At 43.8% G+C, this 16,083-nt stretch overlaps 1 protein-coding gene across 1 annotated transcript in view; it reads left to right on the plus strand.

Annotated features, from left to right (window-relative positions):
- Positions 1-16,083, plus strand: part of DNER (delta/notch like EGF repeat containing) — a 332,455-nt gene that overhangs the window by 165,673 nt on the left and 150,699 nt on the right. The window contains exon 5 of the mRNA XM_060106971.1: positions 3,065-3,210. Coding sequence (XP_059962954.1) covers positions 3,065-3,210 — 146 coding nt within the window. The remainder of the gene's footprint in view (positions 1-3,064; positions 3,211-16,083) is intronic.

The following is a 16,083-nucleotide window of genomic DNA, read 5'->3' on the forward strand; positions in this document are numbered from 1 at the left end:
GTGGTGGGTAGAGCTGACTGTTACTCTGGTAGGCAGAGCTTAGTAACACTTTAATCCACTTGACTGCTGATGGGGGGTAGCGGGGTGGGCTGGGTTCCCTCCCTGTTGGTTGTTTGACCTGAGGCAACCCAGCACTGGAGCCTACCTGGGCTTTTTGGTGTGGCTAATGGCAGCCTCTGGGAGGGCTCACACCAAGGAGTACTTCCCAGAACTTCTGCTGCCAGTGTCCTTGTCCCCTCAGTGAGCGATAGCCACCCCCTGCCTCTGCAGGAGACCCTCCAACACTAGCAGGTAGGTCTGGTTCAGTCTCCCCTGGTGTCACTGCTCCTTCCCCTGGGTCCTGCTGCACAGACTACTTTGTGTGTGTCCTCCAAGAGTGGAGTCTCTGTTCCCCCCAGTCCTGTCAAGGTCCTGCAATCAAATCCCACTACTCTTCAAAGTCTGATTCTCTGGGAATTCCTCCTTCCATTACGGACCCCCAGGTTGGGAAGCCGGACATGGGGCTCAGAACCTTCACTCCAGTCGTGGACTTCTGTGGTATAAGTGTTCTCCAGTCTGTGAGTCACCCACCCAGCAGTTATGGGATTTGATTTTACTGTGATTGTGCCCCTCCTACCATCTCACTGTGGCCTCTCCATTGTCTTTGGATGTGGGGTATCTTTTTTGGTGAGTTCCAGTGTCTTCCTGTCGATGATTTTCCAGCAGGTAGTTGTGATTGTGGTGCTCCTACAAGAGGGAGTGAGATCACTTCCTTCTACTCCGCCATCTTGGTTCAGGGCCACCTCAATTGAATTTCTGCTGGCTCAGTAAATTTAACAGTTGAAGAGAATTTTTAATATAACCTTTGGAGAGAGGCCTCTTCTAGAGAATTATAGAGCATTCTGTGATCTAAATGCTTAGTAAGGAGACAGATGGTATAGATTTTTCAAATAATGTAATGTGAAGCTAGAGAACAGAGCAAAGAGATGAAAAATACCTTTATAATTACTAGCTGATTTTACCTCCACTATTTTATGTGTAAAGATGTCTTTTAAAATAAAAATTTTGGTAGCACTCGTACATTGTACCAGGCTCATTTCTCTATCAAAGTTGATAAGCAATTTTTTTAGTAAACTGGAATTTATGTATTCTAATGATGGCTGTTCTTCCAAGTGGACTTGTTGGATGATAGCACATTCTGGAAACTCCTCTTTGGGACTTGTCTTTACTGCTCTGGTCCTATGTGTACCTGCATCCTGACTTCCTACTTGCCACTTCTCTGAGACTTGCCCCTTGCCCTCAAGGAAGTTTCAGTAAAGGTGTTTTGACAAGTAACCATCCAAGACATAAAATAATCAGGGACCTGTATGTAACAGTATGTACTTGAGTGCAGATGGACATGGTCGAGCTGGGAGGGGGCTGGGGTATTGGGGAAAGGCTTGTGAATAGGATGAGAACTGAGCTGTGATCACTGGAGAAGGAGGTGTATTCCAGGCAAAGAGGCACCATGGGAATGTTTACAGAGTTGGAATGAGCAGGGCGTTTGCAGGTGCTGGGAGGAGGTTTGAGGTGTCTGTGTGATGCAGGACCGTGACCAAGAAGTAGGAAGCTCTACAGAGGAGGTGTGTTTGCCTAAACCATCCTTTTCATTCTGTCCCAAAGCCAATTTACCATAAAGTTTTCAATAGGAAATCTTAGGAAGAAAGCAACTAGTTCTCTGTGGATGTAACATACTGCTCCGCGTCAGACCAGCAGTGCCTGTCTTTACCGAGACACTAAGAGATGTTTGGCTCCTAATTTCAAACTTGAAGTTGAGGTGTGTCTCCACTCCACTCTGACTTGCGCAAATTTCCCAACATAACCTTGATGCTTGTGAACAGGATTAAATCCTCTGCTGCTGTTTTGAGCCCATCTTCTGCCTGTTAAAAACATCCCTTGCACTAATGTAGTGCTTTGCCCTTTACAGATTTGTTGTCCCTGGATGCTCCTTAGGGTCCAAGGAGCAGGGTGATCATGTTGCCCTGTTACCCAGACAGCCTCACTTTCTGCTTGTGTCCAGCTGTCATCATAAAAAGCATTCTTTTTTGATGTGAAAAGAGTCCCAGAAAAAAAGAAAATTGGGCTTAGAGAGGCATGGCTGTCTAGAATCATTTCCACCCCCTTGTCTTAAGCACCTTTTCTGGGTAATGCAGGAGTCTTTCTCCTGGGTGTTAATTATAAGTTGTTCATTTTGAAGTTAAAAATCATTCCTAAATAAATGAATATTCTTATTAGAAAAAAGTACACTCTCTTAATGAAATAATTATATCATTGATGCACAATACTTGCAGTATTATTTCCTCATGCCAGTTGGAGACTATTATTTATTCCATACTTATTGCTACCGACGATGTACAAATAGCTGCACTTGACATAAAGATCATTCAGTGATAAATATGACACATTAATGCTTTTGTGATCAGTATTCAACTATGATTGGTCCTGTTTTATTAGATGGTTAAAACCACATAACTTAAATTGATACAGCACCGTCAGATTGGTGATCAAGTAGATATTTATGAAGAAACCCAACATAGAATGTGACCCATGTTGCATGCCCACTGTTGAGGGCACTGAGCTGCTCGGGCAGACCCATAGCAGGGTGAGTACGGGCGATTTAGTGCTTGCGACTATTCAGAGCAGCCAGGAAGACAGAGAGTAGGGAGATGCAAGCACGTGGCTCGCCGGGGAAAAGACGGGTTCAAAAGCAGAGAGAATTCTAAGGTGCTAATGCAGGGATGGATTCAGAGACAGGGTGGCCCATAGAGGGCAGGAACAGGAGCAAAGCAAAGCAGCTCAGGTGATGGTGGAGTGCCTGGCGCTCCTTTTCCTTGGTGACCGGCATCCCTCATGATGCTTGGGAAGAGTGGCCTACCTTAAAGGCCCGAGGTCCGAATGGCCACTAGCCACGCACTTTTATGCCTTGGCTTAACTGACTGTATTTTGTTTTGTTTGACATACTTGAATGTTGTGTAAACGGTAGTCATAGCCTTGTCAGAAGAATGTTGGTTGGCTTTACCTTTACTGTTGTCCCATTTTCTTTTAGGTTTTGTGAATGATTCTGTTACTAAATCTATCGTGGCTTTGCGCTTGACTCTGGTGGTGAAGGCCAGCACCTGTGCACCAGGGGAGAGCCACGCAGACGACTTGGAGTGCTCGGGAAGAGGAAGGTGCACCACGAAGCCATCAGAGGTGAGGGGACACCTGGGAGCTTTAAAAATATATATTTACATATAAACACACACACACATATATATATACACACACATATATACGCACACACACACGTATATATACACACACATAGACACATACACACACAAATATACACACACCTACACACACGTATACACACACATACACATATACGTGTATATGTGTGTGTGTGTGTGTATATATATATATATATATATATATATATATATATATATATATATATATATATAAAGGAGGAAGGAGGAGAGAGCAAGTGCATTGGCTGAATGTCTCCCCGAATTTCTGGTTTTAATTATTTGTATGTAACATATAGATATATAAACTTCCATATAATTTTTAAACGAAGTACTAAAAAATTTGTGCAGTGCTGGACCTCCTCATTTTGGTATAAAGTAAGGATTTTGTGAGAAGTATTATCATATCTGGTAGCAGAATTGAGAAGCGGAAGAAAGAAAAGCTAAGACAGAGTCATCTCCTTCCCAGTTGTGACCTAATTCCCTCCTTAGACTTTGCACGTCTCCAGGGCCGACAGCAGAGTTACAGAAGTAAGGGAAAAGTAAGAGGAGGAACGGGGAGGAGGTAGGGGCTAGAAGGCTGGCTCACTCTGTTTCGCCTTCGTGGACCAGTGCCATCAACTCTGGAAGACCTGAGCCTCGTCCCCTCTTCTTTTTAGCAGCTGAGGTCATGTGGGCAGGGAGCAGGGGCTGAGGACATGTCCCAAGTGACGGGGACCAGGAGTCAGACCAGGAAAGGACCAGCCATCCCGGAAGCCAATCTCCATCACTATAGGGTTCCCTTAGAACAATTTTGGCAGGTGGAGTCCAGGCTCCACCTGATCAGGGTGAGACAGGGAGACTGTGCACCTTACCAGGGGCCCTGTTCCATTAGGGGACGCCCATCCGTCTCACCACTTGCTATGTCCAACTCCTGCATCTTTTTCTCCATTCCCCTCTCCCCAGTTCTACACATATTTATATTGAGGTTCGTGCTACATGAAAGTGGGTTCGCCAAATCCCCAAAGAGCATGGTTTATTTTAGACCAATTTGAAGGGTAATACAGGTAAATTTTCTTTGGTGACACCTCCTTGTGGTAATGCCAGCACATGCAGTAACAGTGGTGTGAACTTAGACATGAGAGGTCTGGGGCTAATGGACAAAAGGGCTGTTGAAGACACTTTCAAGTACTGCTCATGTTGTCTTGGGAAACCTGTATCTTAGATGTAATATTGCAGGGGCTTAAATATACCATTTTCTCGTAAGATGTCCCCTGTAGGAGGCAGAATGTGGTTAGGAACTCAAGAAAGTAGCAGGGATAATAATTTCTGATAAATCTTTGAAAAGGGGCACGAGGGTAAACCAAAGCCACAACCAAATCCCTGGGGGAAGGGAGAGTGACTGGCGTGAAGCCAGGAGGTGAAGCGTGAGGTTTCTTTCACAAGCCGAGCCTGCCCTGTACATCCCGTTTTTTTCTGTCTCGGCCAACTTGGGCTTGCCTCTTTTCTGTCCTGAGGGGAAGCTTTATTTATCAACTCATTCTATGCAAAAATAAACAAAGTAAAGGATATTGAGTGTTCTTCTATGACCATCAAGGCTAGGGAGGGGTACAAAAACGTGGAAGCAGTGGGGAACTTACCTGATTAGGAGATTCAAGCTATGTCAGATGGAAGGAGTGGGGAGCTTATCTGATGAGGAGGTTCTAGAAGAGGTGAACGTGAGAGGCTGAGGAATGCAACTGCTCGAGGTGGAAGAGGTCAGACCCTCCAAGTGAGGCTGCAAAGCGGAGGCACATGGGTCTTTCCCAAATTCATTCTTAATATTCCCAGTGAACAATTCTGCGGCCCAATTAGCCCTTGAAAAGATCATATTGGTGAAAGAGAAATGTCTTCAATGAAAAACCGAGGCTATCTTTAGAATCTTGGGCTGACACAGTGGTTGAGACTCCTTGCACACTTTCTCTTCTAATGGATGACCCTTCCAGGGAAATTTTTCATCTGAAAAGCAGTCACCCTGTTGTCTTAACACATGCGTGTTGGTGGCATGCAGCCTGCCCAGGGGTCTCATCTGTGTGAAAGCTCTAGCTAAGAGGCTCTGCCTGGTGGCTTAGAATGGACTCATTGCAAAGGCAGTAGCAGTATTAAGCACCTGGCACGTAACTTGGCAAACATTGCCAGAGTGCTTTGTTTTTTGTGAGAAAATGACTCAAAAGCCTTAGAATCCATGCTAATATCAGCACAGCTCCGTTATGGGTACCAGCTCCCGAGTGCCCCTTCCTGAGATAACCCCTCTGCCCCTTGCCCCTACCTCCCAGTTCCACACCAGGTGCTTCTAAAGTGTAGAACTCTGCTGTTGTTGATTCTGTCAAAGCCTGCATTTACCTTCAGTGAATTTAAGGAAACTGGGGCCAGTCATCCTGTCTGAGACATGATAATTACCCCTGGTGACTCTAAGCAAATGATCAGGCTGGAATTACCATGTCCATTTACAGACCTACCACATTGTTATCTTGATGAGAAACATCTGGAGGCCAGTCTTACTGTTCCCCAAAAGACGGTGGGGGGTTGAAGAGACACAGCTGCAGTGGGAATGGAAAGGCGGGGCATCTTTTCTGTGTCCACTCGAGTCCCGTGGTTTTCTGTGATTGTTGTTTTGGCTGTTGTAGCAACTTACGCTGTTGCTAGCAATAAAAGACTGTTGTTCTCAAGTTTCTTTCTTTTTACTGTTTCTCAAAATTAGGAGTTACGTAGTCCAGCCTTCCACCTAATGCAAGAATCTACTCTGTCGTACAAAACGAAAAGAAATGTATTTGGTGGTTTAATTTTATTGTTTCTCGTCATTTTTATATCTTTTTGTTAGATCATTCATCAAGATAAAAGCAATTCTGTTACTTCCACACTAGTCTCATTTTGTAATGGGACTCATTTCTCTTTTGTTAGATGTGCTTTGGCTGGGGGATATTTCACAATTTTGAGTGATGGGTGGTTTGTGATAAAGCTTTTGCTTGCTGTTCTTAGATATCCCACCAACCTGGGAAGGTCTTTTAAAGTGTTTACTCTAACACTGTAGTATTTGAAAACTGCTTTTGTTACAAGGGTTGATTCTAATCTTCTCTTTATGAAAAAAATTTGACTGTTAACCACTACTTCTTCTTGAACTTTGTCACCAAGGTTGGCTGCTGCCTATTTGATGATTCCTTAATTACCTTACAGGTGACTGTCGGGGCTCTTTGCTGGTGTGGGCCTTCAGCCTTCTTTAGATCCATTTGGGTTCCATGACCTTGTCTCTCAAGAGCAAGAGATGTGTATTAATCAGGGTTCTCCAGAGAAATAGAACCAGTAGGATATCTCTCTCTCTCTCTCTCTCTCTCTCTGTATATATATGATATCTATGTATATGTATAGATTTAAAATTTATGTATGTAATTTTAATATTATTATATATATGTACATGCATACACACACACATATATATAAATCAATCAATTAATCAATTAATCAATCAATCAATCAATTAAGGAGATTTATTTTGAGGAATTGGTTCATTTTGGCTCCACCATTATGGAGTCTTGGGGAATCCAAAATCTGATGAGGGAGGCTGCTGGGCTGGAGACTCAGGAAAGAGTTGCAGTTCTAGTACAGAGACAGTCTGCTGGTGAACCAGGAAGAGCTGATGTTGCAGGTGAAGTCTGAAGGCAGAATTCCTCTTGCTGGGGGAGGTCAGCCTTTTGTTCCATTCAGACCTCAACTGATTGGATGAGGCCCACCCTCATTGTGGAGGGCAATCTGCTTTACTCTAAATCCACCGGTTTAAATGTAAATCTCATCCAAACATACCCTCACAGAAACATCCAGAATAATGTTTGATCGATTATTTAGACGCCATGGCCCAGCCAAGTTGACACATAAAATTAACCATCACAAGATTCTCTCCACTTTTTTTCTCTGATTCATTATTGCTCCCTTTCTACCCAATTGCACCTTTTGCCCAACAAAGTTAAAGGATTGGTTTTAAATTTTACTTTGCCTAAGATTTACCTGAGGCCCTTGACAAAAGTCATATTCCAGGCCCACCACTCAGATCATGATGCCTTTTGTTGGGCAGCCAGGCAATTCTGATTCAAAAGTCGACTGTGGATCATAACTCTGGAAATAGAGGTCTCAAGAGCCATACTTACTGTCTTCCTATTCTTGCTGATTCCCTAAAGCAAATATGCACCATATTTTTATTCCAAGATTTCATTGTTAATAATTTCAAGGTCACACGAAGTCAATAACAAAGATAAATGCTGTTAAGTGATATAATGGTTCAATCCATATCACAAAGCTTTCCTATTCGTTGGCCCTGGTCTGTATTGATAGGTGAATGGGGTCAGGCCTCCATTCTTAGAAGATTCCTTAGAAACCTCTCTAGTGCTTGCCTTCTGAATCCATCATCTTTAGGCTGTTTAGACGGGAAACTAGAGCTGACTACTCAGACTTTGTTTTGAGGAAGAATTGATCTGGCATCATGGCAAGGAGCCATCCTTAATCCCTCCTAGAGCTGGTGGCTTAGTTCTGTCCTGAGGTGTGGGCCTGTGCGCGAGCAGGGCACTGGAATGTTGGCTTCCGGAGGGTCCTGACCTTCTGTGACCTCCCTCCCTACTCTTGGAAGGCAAAGGCTCAAGCCCTAGGAAGTCCTGGTCTTCCTACAGATGAGTGTTTCCGGTTAGGTTGGGTTTAGAAATAAGTCATTGGCCCGAACCGGGTGCTTTATCTATTATTGCTTGATAACACCTGCTGTCCTTGCTCTACACCCCACGTGGTCTAGGTAGGGGACACTATCCTTCCAGGAGCCTGTCTGTCTCCTATCAGCATGACTCTCCATCTTTTTCCCTTTTTCAAAAGCTTTTGCCTCTTTGGTAGGGCTCCCAGTAAATTCCCGTTTCTGAGGTTTGTTTACTTCATCTCTGACTCACAGAGCAGAGCGACGAGCCAGCGTGAGCTGGGCGCCTGGTCACCCTTCCAGCTTCCAGCCTCAGCCCCTCTCTCAACCCCTGCACGTCCCGCCCTCCCCACCCCGATTCCTCTCTCGCATCTCCCTGGTTTTGCTCATGCTGTTTCCTCCATCTGGAATGCTCAGCTGCACTCTGCCCCCTGCCCTCCCACCTGCCCAAATATATTTCAGGCTCAGCTCAAAATCTTTTTCATTCTGGAAGCTGTCCCTCATACCCCAGTGCAAACTCCCTCCTCTCAAGCCCCGTACATTTTATTTTTCTATGAGACACCTGACATTTGGTTTATGCTTCTATTTCATACATGCATTATTATTTGTGTTCACTTTAGTTCACGCACCACTTCCCGGGCGGAGTCACTGCTTGTCATGGGCCTGGCGCTGCCCTAGGCTCTGGGGGATGCACATTTGCTCATATAAGACCTGCCCTTTGGGAAGGAGCCGGGAGGTTCGGGAGCTGGGAGCTGGACACTAAATCATGGATTAGAGCAGTGGGAATGTGTGCTTTGGGAGAGTCTTGTAGGTGTGTTCTGGGAGCCCAGAGAAACATCCAGCTCAGACGTGGGATCATTGGGAGTTTCCCAGGGGCGTCTCAGATGGTGAGTTCCTTGACATGAGGAATCACATCTGGTCCCCTTGGTATCCGTTCTAACAGCTAGCAAGGTGCTTTCTGCATGGGAGATGCTCAAAAACTGCCTATGAACTAAACGAACAGAATAAATAAAAGAACAAAGATGTGATGGGAAACCAGTCCTCTAGGTTTTCAGTTAGATATGTAATTTGGGTTATATGTTTGGTGAATATGGGAACATGAAAAGGACGTGGCGTATTTGTTTTATAAACTCATGAATCAGATTTTATTTTCTGATCTAAGGCCTCTCACAGACTGTGTGATCCAGAATGTTGCTGGAACCCCTTAGGCGCATGTTAAGCAGTGTTGCCAATCCTTTCCCTATCATTTAAAAAAGAAATAGGTCAGAATAATTTGAACAAATGGAATCTTTGATGCCATTCTTTTCTTGGTTTAAAACCATTGGCGAACTCCTCTTTAGGTTAGGAAGTAACAGCGTGCCGGGGGGCAGAAATAGATGTCATATTCTTTCGTCCGTCACTTCTCTGAGAGCTAACTTTTCCACCATCATCAGTGTGAATAAAAAGGCCCTCATGAGACCTTGAAAAGGGCCTGAGACCTGGTAGGGTTGTGAGAAAGAAATGGGGTGACAGCATAGATGAGAAAGCCCATCAAAGCATCAAAGGAAAGGCATTCACTGTATCCTTTTGAGCATTTAAAATAGCAGCTGACAGAGTGTGGAGTTGCTTTTAAAAGTTCTGTTCGGTATATAGTGGGGTTAGGTCCCCCATGGTTCTGCCAGCACTGGAGAGGAATTTCTCCTTTAAGTAGGGAACAAAACACAGCAAGAGAGGGTCAGAGTAGCACACTAGTGGATGGGAAAATACTTGATGAGCCAGTGGTTAGTGACATGACAGAAAAAAAGACTAATTTATTCTTCTAAGGGAAGGAGGGGACCCTTCTCTTGACTGAACAAATAGCTTATTGACAACGCTCATTAAAAGCGTCTGAGCCAGAGTATAGATGCTTAATGCCAAAATGAAGGTGTCTTGAGATACATTTATTTGCTAATAGAAGATGGATGATTTCTCCCACAGATTATACTTGCAGAAACCACTTTGTGGGCCTTTGAGAGAGAAAGTACTTTTATGGATAACAAAAATAGAATAATAAATATTAGAAACAGATTAAATACAGAGATCATAAAAGTAAGTTCACTAGAGGCAGAACAGGAATAAAGACACAGACGTAGAGAATGGACTTGAGGACTGGAGGGGGAAGGGTAAGCTGGGACGAAGTGAGAGAGTGGCATGGACATAAATACACTACCAAATGTAAAATAGATAGCTAGTGGGAAGCAGCCGCATAGCACAGGGAGATCAGCTCGGTGCTTTGTGACCACCTAGAGGGGTGGGATAGGGAGGGTGGGAGGGAGACGCAAGAGGGAGGGGATATGGGGATATATGTATATGTGTAGCTGATTCACTTTGTTATAAAGCAGAAACTAATACATCATTGTAAAACAATTATACTCCAATAAAGATGTTAAAAAAATTAAAAAAAAATTATCTAGAACTTGGAAATGGGCAAACAGAAAAAAGAAAAAAAAAAGTAAGTTCAGCCCAGTTGTTGCTGTTTCAATGGTCCAGGATCAGCTCGTCTAGAATTCCATGGACTTGTGTCTAAATTATAATTCTTGGTGCTAATGTAATTGAAGAGCCATTGCTGCCTTTTATGTTACAGACAGGATGATCATATCTTTGCCTGCCACAAAAATATGACGACATTTTGAGTCATTTATTATAAATTATTTTTTAAAATTGTGAATTATGTCCCAAAAGATAGATGTTTCGTCAGGTTTCTATTTGGCATCAGCATTTCCCAGAAGGTTGAAATGTACCTCCCCATGCGAACAGACAGTTGTAGAGGCATTATTGTCTGGTGGCATTCCAAATATGTTAAGGTGAGGATTATATCACTGGTGACGTTTCTAGGGTCATAACATTTAGAGTGGAGGGTGATTTTAGAGGCCTCTTCACCTATTTTGTTTTAAACACCAGGAAACCGAGGTCTAAGGGAGATTTAAGCTATGTGCCCAAAGCCCAAGAGCTAATTCATAGTAGAGGCAGGAGGAGAATGAAGGGAGATTTCTGGACTTTTGCACCAGGGCACCCCCTGCTGGGCAGTGTGGCCTCTAGCGAGACCTTCAGCATTTCAGTGTGAGTCATTAGTGCCTGTTGAGCATCTTCATGTAAAGTTTGACTGTTTACCTCAGGGAAGAATCAGGCATCATCAGATTGAGATGATTTGACCTCATGACCTCTTGGTTCAGCACTTCTCCAAGTTTAATGTGCACATGTGGGAATCTTGTTAAAAGTGCAGATCTGGACCAGTGGGTCTGGGGTGGAGCCTGAGATGAGATGCTGCTAACCTTGTGAAATGCCATGGAAATCAACCAAGACATTAGAGGTCACTGCTCTCAGGACCTTCCAAAGAGACTTAGAAGATTCAGCAACCTGGGTCCCATGGTTTTCTTCGGCATAAAATACAATAGGGGAGTAAGCTCTCTGGGACTCTTATTCTAGAGCAGAGTTTGAGAAAATCCTGGTATGGGTGAGATGAGGAACGCAGGGAAAGAGAAAATCCCTACCGTTGTGGCAGGCAGCCTTTTACAAGTAGCCCCAAACCTGTTCTTTTAGATTACAACCCCCCACCTCCAGGTTTACAGAGGTGTAATCGACTTATAACATTGCATTAGGTATACAGCAAAGTGATCTGATCTATGTATATATTGTGAAATGATCACCACAGTGAGTTTAGTTGCCATCCATCACCACATAGTTACATTTTTTTTCTTGTGTTGAGAACTTTAAAGGTCTACTCTCTCAGAACTTTCAGACATAAAACACAGTCTTGTTAACTATAGTCACCATGCTGTACATTACATCCCCAGGACCTATAAAGTTCCAGTTGGAAGATAAAAAAGTTCCAGGACTGTTTTTTGCAGCCCCTGATTTTACAATCTGTTCATTACACTCTCAGTCTTTACAAAGAGGAGAGATACTCATTCTATAACTCTGTATTGGAGACAGATAACTGTTATTCTTAGATTTTAATGACTAGCTTTTAGAATACAGAAATAAGGTTCTGACTAGACTTTTATTCCAGAGAGAAGAAAACATCTCTTTGGAACTTGGTGAGCTTGCTTTCCTTGTCTTTCCTCTCCCTGAGATGCTTATCCTTTTGTCCTAGTTTTCAGTCCATAAGTCAGTGAGCTGAGTGGAAGCCCCTGGGAGTAACGCAGCTAAGGGGGCTGCCCATCACGCTCCTTTTTAGGGATCTGAAAACTGTCAGCTGCGCTTGCTCACAAAAAACAAGTTCATTCCACTCACCATCTTGGAGAGTCATTTATTTCTCCCCACTTCCATCCCTCATCCAATGTTCTGTGAGCACCTCTAAGTGTCAGGCACGGAGCTTCACCCCAGCAAAACAGGGCGAGGAAAACCACCAGGGTCTCTGCTCTCTTGATGTCGAAAGTCAGAAAACTGGCTTTGGAAATCACTGAACTTGACCTTCCCGTGATGCCCAAATCTCCTCTGAAACATTATCAACTTCCTCAGCCTCTAATTAAATATCTAGCCAGTGACCATTTGAGGCAATTTGGTACTGCTTTCGGATTTTGAGGAGGAAAAAACCCTTTGAATGTTCCCCACCATGTTCTTAGTATGGCTTTAAAGTATAAATGGACTCATCTGTTTGCCCGAAGTCGAGGAAATTACAGCTTCGGTTTGATTCTGGTGTTTGCCCGATTCCTTCTGCAACATCCTCTTGCCTTTCAAGAATCAGTGAGGGGTTGGTGAATGGCTTTGCAGTTTATCCTTCCCAGTTGTGGAGTGTTAGGTGGTTGGGAGTGAAAGTCATGTGTTAGGGGTTAGTGCAGCATAACTTTTCCCAAACCACACAGAGACACCAGAGAGCTCTGGGTGTATGTTACTAACGTGTCTTAATGGCACGCAGAGTTAGGGGTTTCGACATGGTATTATTTGAAATCTCCTGGCCCTCTTGGCCCAAAATAGCTCCCCACTGCCCTCCTTTGTCCTTTTTCTTTAGAGCTTGGCCCATTTTTCTACCTACCGAGTTACAGACTCTCTTGAGGATTTGCCCACTGGATGCAACGTTTGTAGTTTTATGTACCAAACTCACCCAGTGGTTTTCTGACTTTCTGGTCTCGGCACTCCTTTCCATTCTTAGAAATTACTGAGGAACCCAAAGAGCTTTTGTTAATTGGGCTGTTTCTGTTGACATTTACTGCATTAAATTCAAACTGAGGAATTAAAATATTTATTATTTCATTTAATTAATAGACCCATCACATGTTAACAAAAATAACCTGTTTAATGAAAAGTAACTATTTTCCAAAACAAAAAAAATTAGTGAGAAGCAAGGCATTGTTTTTGTTTTTACAAATCTCTTTAACATCTGGCTTAAAAGAAGGAAAAAGCTGGATTTTTCCATTTGCTTTTACATTCAGTCTATTGCAATGTGTTGTTTTGGTTGAAGTATAGGAATAAAATTCAGTCTCACACAGATATTTAGCTGGAGAAAGGAGAAGTATTTTAATAGACTTTTCAGATAATTGTGGATATTTTTCTTTTCTTAAAAATAAATTTATTTATTTTATTTATTTATGTTTTTGGCTGCATTGGGTCTTCGTTGCCGCACGCAGGCTTTTTCTAGTTGTGGTGAGTGGGGGCTACTCTTCATTGTGGTGCGTGGGCTTCTCAGTGCGGTGGCTTCTTTTGTTGTGGAGCACGGGCTCTAGGCACATGGGCTCAGTAGTTGTGGCTCACAGGCTTAGTTGCTCCGCAGCATGTGAGATCTTCCCTGACCAGGGCTCGAACCTTTGTCCCCTCCACTGGCAGGCGGATTCTTAACCACTGCGCCACCAGGGAAGCCCTGTGGATATTTTTCTTGAAAATACTTCAAAACTAGACAAGTGACAGATTCTTAGAGGTTAATTGTATGTGGGATCTGGACCATATTAATGCTCTTGCTGTCTGTTACATTAAAATCCATTGGTATGTCTTGCTGTTTGGATCTTCTAACCATGAGTGATTTTTATAACATCACACATTGGTCATTTGGAAAACATTGGAGTTATACAGAGCTTCTGAATATTGACAGATTTCATAATACAATAACAAGAAATCACATCTGTGATTGATATCACCACCAATCTCATCAGAAAAGTCTTTAAGAATTGGTAATCTGTCAAGCTTATAATGGAAGATAAATGTTTTCCAAAATTCTAATTTTTCCTTAAAAGTTCAAATTTTATCTCTGATAACAAAAACTATTGGTTGTTTTCCTTAAAGTGACAGTCTTGCTTTGTTCATTGGAGAGAAAATATCTGCCAGAGGGCCAAGTCTGAATAAAAATACTTTGTCTGTTAGTCATTGTTTCAAGGATAAAAGGTTTTCCATGAAAAATGAGATAGTTAGGTCATGGCTCTAACAATCCCACGAGTGTGTTTCCTGAAGCAGCTGCTGGACATTTGTGGGCAGCAGGCGTGCTGCGTGCAGACCTTCCATTTCATGACAGGGAATGTTAAAAAAAAGACGTGCATTCACTGTTGAGGTTTCATAAAATTTTAATTTTGATTGCCTCATCCAGGACATTCTAAGTGAGACTGACTTTTTCCCCCCTCCCTGCAAAATGCCTGAAGATGCTGAAGGTTCAGAGATCATTGCTGCAAAGACACAGCTTTGATGTGTGGGAAGGTATCAGTGGTTTCTCACCATTGTGTTTGCATCAACAGAGTGAAAAAGGCACAGTGTGTTTTCCTATTATTATGAGATAGTTTTGACCTTGTGAACTCTGTCGACTGAAAAAAAAAAAGCACAACGTGAGAGTTGTGAGTTAAGTTTTACTGGGGGCAAAATGAGGACTGTGGCCCGGGAGACAGCCTCTCAGAGAGCTCTGAGGAAGTGCTCCGAAGAGGTAGGGGAGAGGTCAGTAAATGTGTGATTTTGGTGAAGGGGGACCCGTGCAGTCAAGCACACATTTTGGCAGAAGGTTGATGCTAGTCACGAGGACCACATGTCTCTGTTAATGATTTTAGTGCTTTTCTAGAAAAAAATTGGGCTCATAGAATCTTCTCCTGAAAATATCTAACTATGAAGCCTTGTTGTGCCAGTTCTTCCCAGAGCACAGAGTGCCTCCTTCCTGATCTCCACCCCCGAATCCTTTCAGAGTGTGTTGAAGGTCAGTGGCGGCAGTGGTTAGTGACTTCATCCTTCTAGTGCCAGATGGTGAGTGACAAGTTTTAGTTGGCACCCCCCGATAGGGTCTTGGGCCCCTTCTCCTGAGGTCTGGAAGCCACATTTTGAGAACCCTTGTCTGGTCCAAGCTTTCCTGCTAACTTTTTTCTCTGGACCTCCTTATTTGCTTTCTGCACTTTTTTTTTTTTTTTTTTTTTTTGTGGTACGCGGGCCTCTCACTGCTGTGGCCTCTCCCGTGGCGGAGCACAGGCTCCGGATGCGCAGGCTCAGCGGCCATGGCTCACGGGCCCAGCCGCTCCGCGGCATGTGGGATCTTCCCGGACCGGGGCACGAACCCGTGTCCCCTGCATCGGCAGGCGGACTCTCAACCACTGCGCCACCAGGGAAGCCCTGCTTTCTGCACTTTTAACTTATTTTTCTGAACACTCCAGTTTAGTTTGGGACAATTCTGTTTTTTCTCTTTGACCTTGAAAAGCACTTTGTACCTTTTGTCCCTCCTCCGTGGAGATGGCTTCTTTATGACAACACTGGTTCAGGTGGCTCAGAGCCAATTTGACGAGCTCTCCGTCTTTGCTCCTTGACGTCCCTCCCCTCATGCCCACCCTGGGATCAGCAGCTCACTGTCCCCCGGGTCCCCACGGCAGAGGCTCTTCTCTTCCCTCCTTCTCTCTTCTTCCTTCTCTGCCAGCAGCCGGCAAAGAGCCACATCAAAAACAAATTGAACAGTCCCTAAAATCCTGTTAAAACCATAAAGTGAAAGCTGGCTAATTAAAATAACAGAAATCTTCTAAAGCGGCTGAAACCAACCTTCCTGTTAAACACTGTGGCAAGCTTTATAGATAGTAAAGAGGATCAAGGAAATGGAGCAATTGTCTTTCTGAAAATTGACCTGCTCGCCTGGAGAGGAGAGGCTGCAGAATTCACTCCTGGATCTTGCGGTTGGGAGGACAGTGATGGTCGGCGGGTGGGGAGGTTGGATTACAGGGGGCAAGGAGAAGCGGCGAGCCTTGC

This window comes from Mesoplodon densirostris, chromosome 8 (genome assembly GCF_025265405.1).
Source record: "Mesoplodon densirostris isolate mMesDen1 chromosome 8, mMesDen1 primary haplotype, whole genome shotgun sequence".
NCBI classification, from domain to species: Eukaryota; Metazoa; Chordata; class Mammalia; order Artiodactyla; family Ziphiidae; genus Mesoplodon; species Mesoplodon densirostris.